Raw genomic sequence first — 18,219 nt, forward strand, 5'->3', positions numbered from 1 at the left:
ATTTGTTCCTCTCATGTGAGCACAGAGACTCACCTAAGGTGCAAGGAAAGATTTCCAGGTAAAGAAGGCTGGGTCGGGGTCCCAGCTCCAGCACTGATTTGCCGTGTAGTCTTGAAGGACTTTCTGCCTCATGCTGGACCCCTGTTCGATGACTAGATTTGACTCCATCTCTTGGGGCCTTTCTTGGGGTTCCAAGTCTTGGGATAGGAGAAACAACTCCCCAAAGCCTAGAGGGTGGAGAGAGGACAAAGCCATGATCCCAGTATATCTGGTCCCAGGGACTATAATCAGCAGGTCTTCCTGTCCTAGACAGTATCTTCTGTTCTAGCAACTGCAAATGTTCAAGTCCCTCCAGGCAGGCAGGATATTGTAAGCAGATGCTGCTTTTCACAATAATGGTGAACAGTTGAGTGGAAAGGGGCAGAAGGACTTGTCTTAAAGCTGTCTGCCTGGCAAGCGCTCTTGTTTTCGGGGGTGCCACTCTTTCCACTTCCCCCAAACCCAGACAGAGTTTATCTTTCTTTTTGGTCTGTAGGAAGGCATTTTGGAGAAAGCAGGATTCTAGGTGAAGTAAATGTTTTATTTGGCTGGCAATCTGAGGGGATGGGGGTACAGGGATGGAACTAAATAATGAGCCAGGCCAAGCTCCATGCCTGCCTCAGCTGCAGCAGGTAGTGGGCAGCATCTCTTCAATCTTAACATTCAGGACCCTCCAACTCCTCTGGCTACTCTAGGGGATTACCCCTCCCACCCCCAGAGGCTCAACCCTCAGAAAGCTCTTCCCAGAGCTGCTTACTGATTCCTTCTCCCATTACCTCTGGGCATCTAAAACTCAGAGCCAGGTTATTTATAAACAAGCCCACAAAAGGGGAGGGGAAGGGCCAGTATTTATAAACACCAGGTCACCTGAATCTGAGAGGTCCAGGGAGAGAGGGAGTGCGAGGGGGTGGGCTGGACCCTGAGGATATGAAACAGAGTTCTGCATCTGGTCCAACCCTACTGACAAGGAAAGGGGTAAAGAAGGAAGGGAGGGGGTGGCTGCCACTCATGCTGGGCCACACGTGACCCAACGAGTGGGCCATATGCAAATTTCATGCAAATCAAGTACACAGTGGAGACCTCTTCGCTGGCGGGTCCCTCAGTTGGGTTACCAGGCCTAGTGGTCTGGGGGCCAAGTCAGGGTCCCCTGGGGGAGAGACCGAGTCTCCCTCCCCCAACCCTGGACTTGCTCAGAGCCAAAGAGGGTCGCAGAGAAAGAACTGGAAGTTTGGGGAGGGGAGTCAGCCGCTCAGCCCCTTCCTCGCCACTTCGACTCCCTCCACCACAGTGTCCGTTGTTGGGGAACAGAGGTGTTGGGTTACTGCCTCGGGGGCTATAGTTAGATGTGAGACTTTGCTTATCGGCAGGACTCCGGGAACAGGCTGTGCTGGTCCAGTCCAGACACCCGCCGGCGGAACCAAACCTTCCAGCTCTTGGTCTCCGGCCTCCGTGATCTCCAGGTGCGTGCCAGGCCCACGCCCCCTCCCCTCTCCAGCTGGAGCCAAGTTACCTTCAGCACCGCAAAAAAAAAGAAAGAAAAAGAAAAAGGAACCTCCTGGCAGTAGGTATTGAGCTTGGGGGCATCCAGGAGTCAGGGTAGAGGAGACTTGGGGTTCTACTTGTGCGGGGGGGGTGGGGGGTGGAGACAGTAGTACCCAAGCCCCCGCCCACTCCCTTAGGCCCGCCCTTGGCCCCACCCACTCCTGGACCACCTTCTTCACACCACTGGAGGGGTGTGGGTCTCTACTCACTGCCCATTGAAGCCAAGAATCCACCGGTGCCACTGGTCCCGCTTGCACCTGGACCTCGTCTTCCTGTCTCCCCCAGGGATGATAACGGCTGCTCTGCTGCTCACCCTCAGCTGCCTTGGCCTTCACACCCTCTGGCAGGTAACTAGGGGAACCATCCCCTGCCACAAAGGAAAGAGTTGGGAGGCAGACTCCTCAAAAACCTCTCCCAGGGACTGTTCTCTGGGACCCCAGTCCTCTTAATCTGCTTCCTACCTGAAAACTTCCTCCCTACGGGGAGCCCCAAGTTCCCATTCCCTCTCCCAGAACCCCCATCTTCACCGACTGACCACCCTGTGGTCCTCCTTCCTTCATATCATCCCTCCCTAGGGACTGCCTCTGACTTCCTCATCCCCAGTTCCTGTCTCCCACCACGGGCTCAGCCTACACAAACTGGGTTGGGCCCCTGTGTACTGCCTTCATGCAGCCCCTTCCACACCAGGGCTCCTCCCCACACCCCACCCCAGGTTTGGGGATGAGGACTTCTAAAGCAGAAGACTCAGGAGTCTCAGAGCTGACAATGGTTTGGGGTGATGGCTGAGCACCTGTATGGGAGGGAAAGAGAGTCTGAGGATGGGACAGAGTCAGGTGATTGGGACACTGGTGGCACATTTGCAATATTATCTGCACACTGCATCTTAGAACCAGAGCCGTGCTTGGAAGCCAGCTAGCTCATTGTCCCCATTGAGTGTAGGAAACTCTTGGATGACAAGGTAACCCCTTTTAAGTTATACAGAAATGAAGATCTATGTGCTATCTTCACAACAGCCCTGTGAGGTTGGAAGTATCATGTTATGGATTGAGAACCTGAAACCCAGAAGAGTTAAGAGACTTGCCCAAGATCCCACAGCTAGTAGGTGATGAAGTCAGGATTTGAACCCATGTCTGTCTGACTCCAGTGCCCATGTTATTTAAGCCCTAGGGCCCTTGTCAAATTGTATACACCAGATATTTGGGTAGAGAAATGAGATTCTGTGTTTCTGAACTCATCTGCCACCAGGACCCCTGTCCAGTGCTCTGAATTTATACCCTCTCCTCTGTGGCTCCTCTCTTCCTTACCCCATTAGGCCCAGGCTGTTCCCATCCTGCCCCTGGGCCTGGCTCCAGACACTTTCGATGATGCCTACATGGGCTGCACAGAGGAGATGGAGGAGAAAGCAGCCGCTCTGCTGAAGGAGGAGATGGCCCACCATACCCTGCTGCGAGAATCCTGGGAGGCAGCCCAGGAGGCCTGGGAGCAGAAGCAGCAAGGGCTCCTCCTGCCCCCTGGCTTCAAATCTCAGCATGGAATCGCAGTCATGGTCTACACTAACTCATCTAACACCTTGTACTGGGAGCTGAATCAGGCCTTGCGGACGGGCGGCGGCTCCCGGGAGCTCTACATGAGGCACTTCCCCTTCAAGGCCCTGCATTTCTACCTCACCCGGGCCCTACAGCTGCTTCAGGGCAGCGAGGGCTGCAGTGGGGGCCCTGGGCAGCTGGTGTTCCGAGGTGTAAATGCCCTTCGCTTCGAACCCAAGAGGTTAGGGGATTCTATCCGCTTGGGCCAGTTTGTCTCCAGCTCCCTGGATGAGGCAGTGGCCCACAGATTTGGTAATGCCACCTTCTTCTGCCTAAGGACTTGTTTTGGGGCTCCTATCCAGGCCTTGTCTGTTTTTCCCAAGGAGCGCGAGGTGCTGATCCCTCCCCATGAAGTCTTCTTGGTCACCAAGTTCTCCCAAGATGGAGCCCGGAGCCTAGTGACTCTCTGGAGCTATAATAAGACCTGCAGCCACTTTAACTGCGCCTATCTGGGTGGTGAGCTGTGCATGAAGGAAGCAGGACTGGCAGGGAGGGTGAAATAAGCCAGGATGTCCCTATACAATCCCCAGTGCCTTCAGGAGACCAGCTTGGTTAACGGGGAAGTTAAGGGCCAGAAGTCAGCTGCAGTTATTGTTCTCTGTGACCCAGGTCCTAGTCAGTGTTTTCCAGATCTGTGCATATTTTCGAATGATTCTGTAAATGTTCTCAAGAATGTTTATCTGCTGTATAGAGTCTGATAGAGCAAAAGAGCCTGGTTCAGGAGATCAGCAAGCAGAGGAAAGTGGCAGGAATGCTGCTTTGGATCTCAGGAGGCCCTGGGCTTAACGGGGTCTGCAGGACACATCTGTGCCATTCCCAAGTGCTGAGGCAGGGACAGAATGGGGGAGTGAACTGGGGCTAGGGTGGGAGCAGGGACGGATAGGCTATCTGGGAAGATTTCCTGGGAGAAGGAGGAGGGAAGGAAGTCAGAAGTTTGCATTTAGGAAAAGGGAAAGTGGATTGAGAAGGCGCGTGGCCAGTGCCAGGGACTCGTGGGAAGGGGAGTTTGGGGCATGAGAGTCTGTGGACATGAAGGCCTCACCGCACTGTTCATTGCAGGGGAGAAGAGGCAGGGCTGTGTGTCTGCACCAAGTGAGTTACCCTCTTCTCCCCACCCCCAGCTGCTTTGACTCCTCCTGGCCTTGTAGGCCTATCACCTTTTTCTCTCTCTTCCCCCAGCAGGGGGGGCAGCCAGTCTCACCCTCCAACAGGGCCTTCTCTCTGCTCCTCTGGATGACCCTGCTCTTGGCCCCTGTGGGGTTTCAGCTCTCAGGAGCTAGGCCCTTGAAAGTTCAATGCCTGCCACTTAGGATTCCTGGGAACTGTTGACCTTCATATGAAGAAGGTGTCTTCAAGCACACTCGAAGCAAGAACATGGTTCCAGACTAAGCCCTAGAAGTCATCTCCCCAACCAGGATGTGGGGGGATCTGAGGCCATGGAAGGGTGGAGGAAGGCCTGCTGTGTGATGGGGACTCCCTGAGACAAGTAAGCATAATACTGTGATGACCATTTGATTAAACGGTGTTGGAGTGTGGTGACATCAGATGTCATGATTGGTTTATCCCGTGAGACTGGACTATCAGCCCTGCTCTGGCCTGTGGGATTGAGGGACTTAAAAGAATGACTTCTTACCACTCCTAGACCTGGTGCCCTGTGCAGACACCCATCACACACTGTAACTTGCAAACCCAACAGCTTTAACAGCCAGAACTCCTCCTAATACCCGGAAGGCAGGAACAGGACGGATGGATTCCTCGGCTCATTTGTCAGACGAGGAATGCAAAGCCAAGGAAGGGAGCAACTTGCTCAAGGACAAAGTTAGTATGGAAACCAGGCCCCCTGCCTCACAGTCCAGAACTGCACTAAAGATCTAAAGGAAGTCAGGGGAGGATCCTAAGCCCAAGATACTTGGGGTCCCATTACAAGCCATTACTCTCTGTCCTGATCCCACAAGGGTCTGTTTAGGGGAGGAGAGGGAGGGATTCTCAAAACATGAAGAGACAGAGATTTTCACACACTTGAGACATCTGACATCCTAAACAGAAACTTCATTGAGGTAAGGAAAACAGTATAGGCTCCTACTAAAATGACCCCACCCTCACCCTGTAGGCTGCTCTACTCAGCAACAGAAAAATGAACTCTCCCACTGCGGCAGGACCCCTCCTTGGTTCTCAAATCTTCCTCCTGGGGCAGGTCCCCGGTTCCACCCCCTCTGATTCCTGCTGTCTGTGCACTGGCACATGAGCTGGGGAGGAAGGACCAGACCCTCCAGGACCTGGAGTCCCAGCTCCTCTACCATCCTGAAGCCCAGTTTCTGAAGATAATCTGGGTCCACATAATCCCTGGCACTGTCAGCTCTGGAGTCTCAGGGATGGGGGGCCCCAGGTTTTAGAAACTGTTGCGCACTTAGGCGATGTAGTGGCTGAGGATGCTGGCACCTTCAGGGAGCCAGCATATCCCCCACTCTGCCAGAGTCCGTAGCACACCAGCTACCTCACTTTGCAATCGAGAGACAGTCTTGGTCAACTCTGTCAGTCTGTTGCCCAGGTCTGCAGGAGGGTGAGGAGGGAGAGTATTGATGGGAGGCCCCTCAGGAAATAAACCTGCCCTGTAACACTTCTATCCTTGATGGGACCCCAGGGGACATCACATTTGGGGTTCCTGAGGGAGAAGTGGAAGAAGTGAGAATGGGAGTCAAGTGGGTGGGAGGAGTCTGGGGCAGATGAATCTGGGAGGAGCTAGGTTGTGGTGAGTTTAGGAGATACAGAGAAGAGAAAGTCTGTGGGCTGCGGAAGGGATCAGGAACCCTAAGAATGGGAAAGTGGTTAACGGGTGGAGATTTGTACATCCGCCTTGTCAGCCCTCTTCCTTATCTACACCTACCAGTCCACTCATAGCCATCTTCAGGGCCCAGTTCAAACTCCACCTCCTCTTTCCCCAACTTCTGGTTCTCTGTTCTTCTCTACCTTCCCGTTAGCCTCTCAAAATGAGATGCTCTTTCTCTCCTTTGGGTCCCACTTCAGTTTGGGTCCCTCTTGGCTAGCTAAGCACATTCTGCCTAACAAAATGGTTTCTCTTCCTCACCAGACTCAAAGCTTGTTCTGTGTCCCTGCCCTCCTTTCAAGACAGGGCCTGGGACAAAGGGGACAGACATGACAATGAAATGTTGGTTGAATGAGTAAGTGAATGAATAAATGACTAAGGGGGTGAATGAGAATAAACGAACACATAAATGAAGGCAAAAAGAAAGGATTACATGACCTGAGCAGAATAAATGAATGGGTCAGAGGATAATTGAGTGCAAGGGGCCACACTGCAGGCTGTGGCTTCTAAGGACAGGGTAGGATGGGACCAAATATAACTGCAAGCTGCATGAGGGGTGTGAATCTGGTTGTGGTGCATTTATCCCAGCCTGCATGGAACAGGAATGGGGAAGGCTTGGAGGTGAGCAACCAACCTTTGCAACGGGTCTCCTCAAACTCCCACCAGGTGGTCTCTGTGTAGCGCTGTATCAGGGCCTTGATGACTCAGAGGTGGTAGGATCCACGTTCTCCCTGGCCTGGGGTTGGAGGAAAGGAGGATGACAGAGATTCTCCAACTCAGCCTTTATCTAGTCACTGCTCCCTCCTCTAGGCAATAAAAGATGGAGGCAAAGTCTGTGCAGACTCTTCCGTCCCTGAAGGCCACACACACAGACCCTAGTGCAGTCCTGGAAGGTAAAAGGATTGCGGCCAGGTGTTGGGTGGCGTGGAGAGGGTTGGGAGGTGGAGGGGGCAGTGGTCAGAGACAGAAATGTTGAGCAGAGCAGACTGGAATTCTCTCTCTTGCCATCATCCCAACCTTGGTTTTTCTGAGTTAGTCCAGGTAACCTTCCCCTTCAAACTCTGTGGAGGGGCAGACTAGAAGATTTGAGGAGGCACCTGCACACAGCTGCTCATGTATAATAACATGAAAGTCGTCATGCAAATTAGAATGATTGGTTCTGGGTCCAGTTTTAGGCCTTGAAATAGTACCTGGAGGGCAAGTAGGGTATATGGGGCAGATATTTGAGAGAGAGAGAGAGCATGCGGAGGTAAAGAGAGAGTAGGCAAAGTGCTGGACGTAAGCTGAGATCCCAGTGCTTAGCAGCTTTGTGCCTCAGGCAAGTTACTCAACTTCTTCAGGCCTGAGTGTTTCCAAGTTTAAAACAGAGATGGTAATAATGCCTCCTTCCCAGGTTGGTACTTCTCTGACATAGAGTAAGGGCTCTCTGAATACTTAGGAAATAATTATTTTTATCTAGTTTTATCTTTAAATATTTTATAGTTAGCATATTTACTTTTATAATATAAAAATGCAGAGCATTTTATTAAATATTTTAAAAGAAGACATGAAATTGACAGAGATGCAGCAGGCAGAAGTATGAGAGAGAATGATGGGTCCTTTCAGCTACAGAGCATATAAAGCAGTTTTCTTATGTACAGTAAAGAATAAGAACTTTGGGAGGCTGTCTCCTCAGGATGCAGGATAACTGGGAGGGGACACATGGCGGGGTCATCAGAGAGCAGGCTAGGAGATGGGGTAGCTGGAAGAAGGATGGGACCTCAGTGGATGTGCAGTGTGGGGAGACCCCCAGCTGGCTGGCATGCTGGGATCTGGCAGGATGCAGTGACCCTGCCCAACCATGTCTGGCACAGGCCCAGAGAACTGAATATGACCTCAGGCAAAGAAGCTGAGTTTCCACCCCAGGGTGGAAGCAGCCCTCACATGTGGTCTGAAAATGTGCATCAGGCAGCCTGGACAGGGCGTGGGGGGTGGGGGTAGAGGATCCAGAAAGGTGACAAAGGTGTCCATTCAGGGCAGCCTAGAGGCAGGACGTAGAGGGAACTGGAAACCTTTGGCCTTTAGTTCCCTGTAAGAGTCGTGCTTTCTCCATGCCTTTGTACATGCTGTTTCCTGTGCTGGACCTCCCTTCTCCAGGCCATCTCCCATCAACCTCCTGTTTATTCCATTCTGCCCTCAGGTCTCTCATGAGGCTGGGTCTGGGACCTCTCCTCTGTGCTCTCAGAGCCCCGGTGCTTCCCTCTGTCATAGGCTTGTCATCCTGTACAATGAAAGTCCATTTCCTTCTGCTACTCTGGACTGTCAGCCCCTTGAGGACCACCGTTATGCATACCTTTATTTCCAGTACAGGTTAAGGGGAAGGCCTTCCTCACCTGAGGATCTAGGGACCTCAGAGCTCCAGAGTTGGTCTGTTGCCCCTTAGTGCTGACCTGGAGGCCCTGGCTCAGAGAGAGCCTCAGGTAACACGTTTTAAGGGGAATAGGTAGACCTGGCAGTGATACTGGTCTAAATGCCGAGTCAGACTGAGTTAGGTAGCAGGTAAAGAAAGGTGTGTGAGCCCCGTGGAGACCTGGCCTTCTCTCTTAGGCCTCTGTCAGGCTTCTAATTTCCCAGTTTGTGGAGCATTTTTCCCTCTGCTTTTTAAAAAACATTCAACCATGTCTTGGCCCAGCTTAGAGCAAAAAGGTTGGTGGCTTGGGAGGAGGGTGGTCTGGACTTCTGTTTAAGCTGGATGACACAGGGTTGCACATTTAGGAAAAGACCAGAGCCAAGAAGAGGAAAAGATGTTCCATGTGAGAAAGTAGAAATTAGGAACAGGCTTTTTGGGGAAAGACAGATAAGCCAGGGGTATGCAGACAGACAGATGGAACAGGCATGACAGTTGAAGTCAGGCCTGATGGAGGAGGACCAGCTCCAAGGAGATGAGGTACTCACAAAGGTGGGGATTGGGGGATAGTCTGGCTTCTTCATTTTGCAGCAGGAGCAGCAACAGCAAATAAACCGGAAAATTCTCCTCAGAGATTTAGATGGCAGGAAGAGGTTAGTCAGAGGACAGGTCTAGGGAAATGGGGGCAGGAAGTGGGGTGGTGGTGCTGGGCACAGGGGCTTGGGCTTGAGAGTTCTGAGGGCATCACCTGAGAAGGCAGAAGAGAGCCTTGGGGGAGAGCAGGATGTTGAAGGGCACAGGTAGGGTCAGGCCCTTTCGGAAGTAGGACAGGAGAGCTTGGAGCAAGCAAACTTCCATTGCACGTCCGCATCGTCCTGTGGGGAAGGAGGTAGGGGGCTCTGCAGGGACCACACTGCTACCCAGCCCTCCTGCCTACTCAGTCTGCCTTGTTTCCCCCCATCCTCACATCTCTTCTAGTCAAGGTACCAACCACTTTTTCTCCTCTTTCTCCTCTCCATGATCACCCATCACCCACATTCCCCCTTCTTCTCTCCCTCTCTCCTCTCTTCCTCCCCATTATTTTTCATTGGACATTCAATTCCTGCCCAGACATTTCTCCAGCCACAAACCCTAACCTAGCCATTTCCTTCTCTCTCCTTTTTCATGTTCCCATCTATTCCACAATGCACCCTTCCTCCCAACCATAAAGTGAATAAGAACCCTAGACTTGTGTCTGGAGAAACTAACAGCATTACTAAGACCCTCATTTCACAGATGAGGAAAATGAGGCTAAGAGAGGAAAATTCGTCTCCAGTCACAGAACAAGACAATAGTTGAGGCAGAGCAGGAACCCAAGTGTCTTGACTCCTTGTATCCTTTTCCCCTCTACCCCTTTCTCTCTTCCTCTCCCTGGCCTAAGCTGGCCTCAGTTCACACACCTCAATCTTCTAGAAGGAGCTGGCGATCATGGCAATGAGCATGTTGAGCAGCAAAATGACCACGACGATTGTAAAGATACCACAGAGTGCCCGGCCTACTAGATCGGGCACGAGAAACTGAGGCATGTCTACCACACTGTGCTCTTCCATACCAAACGTGGTCCAGAACGGAAGCTGGAATGTCTTGTTGAAACTGGCATGTTGGGACAAAGGGTAGGCTGTGAGGGGTGGGAGATGAGCCTTAGTGCCACGCAGACACTGTCCTTCTCCCCACACAGTACCCAGCCAAAGGTGTTTCGCTTCCATGAAGTCCTGTTAAGCTTCCATGAAGTCCTTTGGACCAGCTTGCCATTTCTGAGTTTCAGCTTTCATTCTCTCAGTCAACCAGTATTTATTGAGCTCATAGTAGTGCTATAGATGTTAAGGATACAGCTGTGAACAAGACAGGCATGGTCCCCGTCTTCAAGGACCTTATTTTTAGGGTGGGACTAGGGGGTGAAATGGACAGTAATTATAGCAACATTTTTAAATTGTGGTAAGTTGTGTGAAGAAGCATCACGAGATGTTATGACCTAGTCTGGGAGTTAGGGAAAGATTCTTTGAAAAGCATTCAAACTAAGCTCTGAAGGATCCATGGGAATCAACCAGGTGAAAAGGAAGGCGGTGTGACAGCTGTTCCCAAGGCAGGGAAGCCTGAGAGCATTGAGGAACTAAGAGCAGGCCAGCATAGCTGGCCTCAGAGGGCAAAGGAGAGTGGGGCTTGTGAGACAGAGGCTCATGGGACATAACTAGGGACCAAGCTGGTCATTGCAAGATAAAAACAAAGATCCTCATCATGGCCAACAAGCCTTAGGAAGCTATGAAGTGTTCTAAGCAGAGGGGTGATACCTGATTTTCACATTGGCTGCTGTGAGTAGAATGTAAGGGAAGCAGGTGAGAGGGGGTGGGCAGGGAGAGCAGTTAAGAAACTGTTGCCATGGTTGAGAGAGGATGATGCTTTGGATGACAGGAGTAGTAACTCCAGTGGAACTTCTTCCAGAAACCCATCCTTGGACTTCCTTCTCTACCTCCAGCAGAAAGCGCATGTCTGTAAGACACTCACAGACCTATTGTATTTATTTGTATATCTGTCTTATTCCCTCCATTTCAGCACCAGTTCAGGCCTAGATCACCGCAACAACCTCCGCAACTGGTCTCTGACCTCAGTCGCTCTCGTTATTTCATCCTCTATGTTGCATCCAAGGTGTTCTTTCTAAATACTGATCTGATGCATTGTACTTTGGCTTGTCAAACAGGAAATGCCCCAAACTGCCTCACCAAAGGGCTAAACTGATATCATGTGTCTTCCGACGTGATGCGATGGGAAGTACACATCATCAACTTGATTGTGTTCTTGCCCAAATTGCTTAACTTGAATCTAATCATGAGGAAATAGATAAGTCACAACTGTGGAACATTCTCTACAATATAACTTGGTCTGTATTCTTCCAAAAAGTTTATTTGTCATGAAAGACTAAAAGGTAGAGGGAGTGTTCTAGGTTATAGGAGACAAGAGAGATATGACAGCAACATGCAATGCATCATCCCAGATTGGATCTCAGATTTTTAAAAAACTAGATGGAATTTTTTGGGGGTAACTGGGGTACCCCAAATAAGTAAGAACTGTATAGTAAATAATATTACAGAATTTATATTAAAAATTTGGAGTGTGATAATGGTTTTGTGGTTATGCTCTTAGGAAGCATCCTGAACAATTTAGGGGTGAAATGTCATGATGTTTGCAATTTACTTTTAAATGTTTGAGGAAAAATAAAAAGAATAAAGAAAGCAATAGATCAAGTGAAATGTGGCAAAACATTAACAGTTAGTAAAGCTAGATAAAGGGTATACTGGTGTCCATTGTATTTTTAACTTTTTCATAGAATTGACATTTTTCAAAATAAAAGTTTGGGGAGAAAGTGAGGGACTGAATAAATAAGCAAATGAACAAGTGAATGAGAGTGAATCAACAAAAGAGTGATTCACCAAACCAGATAATTAGTTATTGAGTGAATAGATGAAGGGGTGGGTGTGTAGAAAGAAGTGATTGCTAAGCTCCAAGCTGCAGGATCCCAGACTCCCACCTGCTCATCCTGCCTCTGCCCTGGCATACTTGCCCAACTGCTCTGCCTCCTGGTAAGGCACACAGATGTTATTGAGGCCACCAAGGAAGGCAGTTGGGATAATCATGAGGATGAACATGAACCTGGCAGGGGATGGGGTAGGGGAGGATCAGGGCAAGTCTCCACCCTGGGAGAAGTTGAGCTCTGGGAAGAGTGATGGAATTGATGACTTTTCGGGCTCAACCTCTCTACTTGACAAGTATTTCATTTGGTTACCCCTACCTGGTGTTGCTCAGTGGATTGAGTGCTGGCCTGAGAACCAAATGGTTGCTGGTTCAATTCCCAGTCAGAGCACATGCCTGGATTGTGGGCTGGGTCCCCAGTGGGGGCGTGGGAGAAGCAACCAATGGATGTTTCCCTTACACATCGATGTTTCTCTCCCTCTCTTCCCCTATCTCTAAAAATAAATAAATAAAATCTAAAAAAAAAAAAAAGAAAGAGGTTAGGGGGTGGAAAATGAGAACTGGTGGTAACTAGGTGTTGAAGCAGGAGCTCTCTCTCTAGAATAAAGCTTACTGAGTGAAGCAGTCAAAGCTGGGAGGGGCCCATCTCCTAGGGAGGGACTGAGAAGCTGAGGTCTGGTACAGGAATGAGTGAGAGTCAAGAGTCCAGCACTGAACACCAGCAGAGATGAAGCTGCATGTGAGATTGAATTAGCTCTGACAGATGGGCAAGAAGAGTCTTGGAGTGGAGTGGGAGGTTCTCCTCTACGCTCTGCTGAGCTGAAGATGTTCACAGACAGAACCAGAGCTTTTCTCACCAAAGTTACCCACTCCAGTCCCGAGGGGAGCTGACATTAACTATGGGCTCTGGTTAGGATAAGAGGCCCGATTTGACTGTATATATTTAGTTGATAAATACCAAGAAGACCATATAATGCCATGGGTTCAAAGAACAGTTGTGTAGTGGGAAGGGTCCAAAGGGACTCAAGTCCAGTGCCTTTACCACAAAGATGGAAATACTGAGGCCCAAAGGGGGTCTCAAAGACAGTGACAGACTGGGACTGGAACTCCCAACCAAGGGCTCTTTCTGCTCTCAGTTGTGCCTAATCATTTCTGGGGTTATGGGCCTCTGAGAATTAGATGAGAGGTATTGACTCTCCCTGCAGAGAAGTGTACATTTACACCCCAACTTTTGCCTATAATTTCAGGTTCTCAGAGGTCTCTGGAGCTTATGCAAGGAACCCAGGTTGAACTGCTGTGCTAGCTAGAGCTGGGGAATTTCGGAAGGAGACCCAGTGGCGAGTGGAATCTGTCAAAGGGGAGGAGGCCCTGGGCCCAGACAATACGCACAGGATCTGTCATCGATCATCTTACCAATGGAAATCTGCAGTGGTGAGCCACTCCTGGGCTGGGAGGACGTAGGCCAGGCAGGTAAAGCTGAGCATGCTGGTGATGGCAAAGAGCACCTTAGCCAAGAACTGGGGATCCTTGGTGTGCCCCTCACTTCTCTCTGTGCAGGGCAGCATGGGGGATGAGGCTGAGAGCCCAGGGGAGAAGGGCCAGGGGGAGTTGAGGCTGAGTTAGGGGACACTCACCAGCCAAGTTGAAATAGTGGCAGGCAGCCCAGTCAGGGGCATCCCAGCCAGGAGGAGGCATAGTGCAAAGACTGCCAGGTACAGGGAGACCATGTCCAGGAAGTTTTACCAGTCCAGGAAGTAACTGCGCAGGCCCTCTATCCACACTTCCTTACACTCAAACCTTAGAAAGCCTGAGGGGTGGCAGGTGCCAAGGCAGGGTGAAGCACTCTCCTTCTCCCAGGTCAGAGCTGAGTTACGGTGGGGAAAACCTACCCATGGTGGTGGTGAAGGCTAAAACATCACGGGGATGAAGTTGATAAGATGTAAACATTTAGAGATTTTATGTGAAAATAAAGACTCCTGGCTGATCCAGACTCCTCTGGGGTGTGGCCTCCACCATCATCTCAGTCAGCTGACAACCAAGGTGAGTGACGCCTAGGAGAGCCTGCTTATTGGGAGGGAATAATTTAAATGTTTTTTCCTGTCTTCCACTAAATAAATATTGGACAAATATTTAAAGACTATTCATATGAAAGGGCTCCCAATTATCAACCTGCTCATTACCAATCAGCCTGGGGCCCCATGCCAGACCTGGAGATGGGGGGTTTCCTGGGAGCTGGCCCCCAATTAGCCAGGTGATGCCACATTGTTTTCTTTTTCAGTCTCTGGATACAAGCCTGTGCTTTTTCACCCGTTGTTCTGTCTACCTAGATTGTCCTTCCACACCATTCTGAAGCCAGGCTTGCCTTTGTAGCCTGGGTCGAATGTTGCCTTCTCTGTGATGCCATCAATGTGGGCACTGCAGGGGCCTGTCTCCCTTCACCTCTGAACTTGGAACCCCTCAGGGCAGGGACTGTGTCCATTCACCTCCCTGTCCCCAGTGCCCAGAACAAGGCCCCTAGTCATTATTAAACAAACATTTACTAAGCTTCTATCATGTGCCAGTGTGATTCTGTGGTGAATAAGACAGATACAGTCCCTGACCTCCCAGTGTTTGAAGTCTAGTGAGGGAGACAGGCAAGTAGCCAAGTAGTTACTATAGAGTGTGGGAAATGCTAAGGCTGCCGAGCAGGGGACCAGAGGCTGTTATGGAAATGGGTCCCCACCCTGAGGGGACAGGGAAGAAGCACAGACCTGAAGACAAGAGGGAGCATGATGTGGTCAGGAACTGAATCAGTTCCTACGCCTTTTCCCCCTGAGTTTCTTGGCCAAATGTCCATTTGGGCACCATCGATTGGCCAGTACAGGGTGGAGCAGTGGGCTTAATGTATTGGTGGCTTGGAGTTTGCTAAGTAAGCTGAGCTGCTGGAGGGCAGGACAGCTGAGGAAGGGGCCACCAGTCCAACCTGCTGAACTGACCAGCCAGAGGGGAGGAAAGCCTGGGCATCCTTGTAAACTGCATTGCTGAATTGTTTGAGAATACTTGATTCAGCTATAGAAGAAAACACCAAGGAAATGGATGAAATGTATTCAGCAGAGATACGTTAGTTATTTGGGTGAACAAGTGAAGTTAGTAGAGCGTATGTGTGTGAAGATACATAGAAAGGGATAAGTAGACACTAAATATTCATGACACACTGACTATTCATGAGGCAGATGAGGTACTCAGGATTCATCAGATCTTAAATCAGCTACGCACTGGTGATAGCCATTCTGGCCCCACAAATCCTCTGCCTGGAGATTGCAAAGAAAAGTCATAGCTGCTCATTAGGGTGATTGGCAAGCGACAGCTGTGGCCAGACATACTGGCCTCTGGGTTTCTCCCATAGAGCAAGTGTTGGGCCCAAGGCAACTTCTGGCTGTTACGTCCCCTGCTCAAACCTCAACTCTGGTCCTCATGACAATACCATCATTAAGTATATCACCTATAGATTTAATAAACTGGATGATTCAAGCACCGTAATTTGGTCTGTGAGCCTTTCTGTTCCATGACCTTTGGGACAGATTGCCTGGTGGTGTACTTGCAAACTACCATCACACCAAGGTAATTTCCTCCCTGACATATGGACCAGTGAGAGGAGAGGAACCTCCAGAGTGGGTGGCAACTGGTGTCAGGTGGGGGAAGAATGGGGTCCTTGCTCAGGGAGCCTAATACAGGGCCAGGTCCCCTAATTAAGGATGAGGGGAAAAGTCCCCTTGGTGTGCTAGGGCCCAAAGGGGTCTGGTTGTGTTCAGGGGCATCTACAGGGGTGGGGGACCCCCCCCACACACACCACTGGGGTACTCATCACAAAGAACAGACTGAGGGCTCCCCAAGGAGGACTGCCAGAAATAAAAGGCCCCCATAGATGTACCTGTGACCCAAATCATGTGCAGTGAAGTCTCCCTGAGGCTCTGGCTGCAGCTGCAGAAGGTACTCAGCTGTGTACCAGGGACTCTCCCAGCAGGAAAATGAGGAACCAGATAGAAGGTGGAATGCAGCAAGAACCTCAGCACTGGGATCTTTAGCAGGTGGCCCACCTTGGGGGGAATGAGGGAGAGCACGGCTCTCAGAGTCCTGCTCTCCCTCTCCTGGGAGAACTTCTGGAATGCTCAGCCCACACATGACTCCTCCTTTCACGCACTCCCTTATTCAGACCTTTAGCATTTGCTATAGGTTAGACCTTACACTGTCATATCTATTGTCTCCTTCACAACCATATGAGGTGGATATTATTATTCCCATTCTTTTCAGCTAAGGAACTGAGGATCCCAGAGGTAAAGTAACTTTCTCTTGGAGGTCCGACAGGCTCTTCAGTCTTAACCATGAAAACCCAAAATAAAAAATTAATTCATCATCTTCTATCTCAAACAGAATGCGGCCTCATCATCTTTGTTGTTTTTCACTTCCCAGAATACCCACCATAGGCCCAGGGATACCCAGGTGGAAGGGCGGATACCAGGCGCCCAGGGGAAAGTACGAGAAACAAACCTTAAACTCAGGCTCCTTGTGTGCAAGGCACCTGAGCTCCCGGCTGAGCTGGAAGGTAGGAGCATGGCATCCTCACTGGCCAGCGAGAGGTGGGCCCTGCTGGCAACGCCACGGTAGGTGTTGATGCGGGACAGGGAGAACTTCAGCAGGTCACAGCGGCAGGCATTGCTGCATTCGAGGCAGGCACAGGATACAGGGTGGGACAATGGTGTGCAATGGTGTGGCCCTGGTCCATAAGCAGTTGTACTATCTCATATAGGTCCTTCTGGCAGGTCAGGGTGAGTGGCGTGACAGCAGGTGCAAACCGGAAGCCATCAATTGATGAGTCAAAAGAAAGCCAGGGAGAAAAGACCTGGTGTCCACTTTGTGGACCTTCTCCCGTTCCCGCCAGGCCAGCGGGTGATGCACCACTGCTACTAGCACTGCCTTGTGAATCTGCCGGAAGTCAAACTTGACATTGGCCAACAGCACATCAGTGATGGCCTAGTGGCTCAGGCAGATGGCCAGGTTAAGAGCTCCCCTCCAGGATCAGTCCTCAGCCTCCTCCACATTCCTCAGGGGCCCGCTGCCTGTGGCCTCCACCCCTGACTCCAGTAGCTGCCTCACAAGGCCCAGCGGCCCCTCCTGGATGGCACCTAGGTGTGCAGGCGGGAACTTCAGCTTTTTGTTCACAATCTCCATCCAGTTAGGTTGTGGCTGGGTAAAAGAGTAGAGAGGGTGGGGCTCCAAGTTTCCAACCCCCTTTGTTTAGAGGCCCCTCTCACCCTCCCACCTCTGTCCTACACCCCTCTATCACCAGCCACCATTATATTCTTCCTTGTTCTAAACACATACTAACAAAAATTTTCTGTCACCATTTTATTATGTGGGTACTCAGGTTAGGAAAGTGCCAGGACTGGGTCTGACAACTTCTATCCTCACAGGAACCCACACACAGCAGGGCCAAACGTGGGTACTTTGAGAAAGGGGAGGCAGAAGCAGCTGGCCAGGGCGGCACTGAGAGCCTAACCGCAAACATGGAGATGCTGGATTGTGCAGAACCCAGCTCCCGTCTCATTCACTTCCTCTCCCAGCTGCTCATCCTCTGAAAGTCCCAGAACCTCTGAAGGACAGGTCCACTCATGTCCACATTGAAGTGTCTTTGAACTGGGCTTTTCCCAAGCCCCTCAGCTCTGTCCAGGCCTCGTGCCAGGATCCCAACACACTCTACCTCCACCAAACTCTCCCCCCGCCCTGGCTTTGTCCCCTCCTGCATGGGGCGGTGTTTTCCCCCCTCATTGCTGCCTATCCCTCTTTTCTACCAGGCCCAGCCAATCCTCATTGCTCTTCTCTTTTGGGCTCAGGCGTGGGGCTCCAAGGGCTTTTCTCCCTCCCACATGGTGATGCCCACCACCTGCACTGCAGCTAAGATGTCCCTGCCACCCACCTCAGTCAATCTATTGTTTTAATCATGGCCAGAAATGGGACCAGGATGGGGGAAGGTAGGGGAGCAGAAGTCCTCTTACCGTGAGGGGGTCCATGGTGGCACCCACCTATGCTGGCAGGGACTGAAGGACAGAACTCCTGTTCTGTCTGCTCCCCTGAGTGTGTCCAGCTGCCTCTTTCCTAGTCACTTAAAACTCCACCCCAGCCCCTCTGCCCCTTTGCCAGGATCAGCTGCTCCCTCTCAGCCCTGTACCCTGGAGACCAGGGGAATTGATGTTAGTGCCACACAAAATTTCTGGGAAAGGGCAGAGAGGTCATAGTTGCTCAAAAAAGGCAGGAATAGAAGTTAGAAAGTCATAGCTGGAGGGGACCTCAAAGACCCTCTG

General features: G+C 50.8%; 1 protein-coding gene and 1 pseudogene across 2 annotated transcripts; one reads left to right on the top strand and one right to left on the bottom strand.

Moving 5' to 3' along the window:
• The first annotated feature begins 925 nt into the window (after positions 1–925).
• On the top strand, positions 926–4,713 carry ART5 (ADP-ribosyltransferase 5). Of its 2 annotated transcripts, none has more exons than XM_090267759.1 (6): positions 926–1,014; positions 1,407–1,499; positions 1,867–1,928; positions 2,894–3,623; positions 4,227–4,259; positions 4,347–4,713. In XM_090267759.1, exons 3-6 carry the CDS (start codon positions 1,869–1,871, stop codon positions 4,445–4,447), a joined length of 924 nt encoding a protein of 307 aa, XP_090123885.1. In that variant the 5' UTR covers positions 926–1,014; positions 1,407–1,499; positions 1,867–1,868; the 3' UTR covers positions 4,448–4,713. The 2 variants fall into 2 exon arrangements, with proteins under 2 accessions (XP_090123885.1, XP_090123886.1); XM_090267760.1 differs by having other exon boundaries at positions 4,350–4,713.
• Positions 4,714–5,283: 570 nt separating this feature from the next.
• Positions 5,284–17,928, bottom strand: LOC150018414 (short transient receptor potential channel 2 homolog; annotated as a pseudogene).
• Between the last annotated feature and the right edge of the window lie 291 nt (positions 17,929–18,219).

This window comes from Furipterus horrens, unplaced genomic scaffold (genome assembly GCF_987537825.1).
Source record: "Furipterus horrens unplaced genomic scaffold, mFurHor1.1.pri manual_scaffold_2, whole genome shotgun sequence".
Lineage (NCBI taxonomy): Eukaryota > Metazoa > Chordata > Mammalia > Chiroptera > Furipteridae > Furipterus > Furipterus horrens.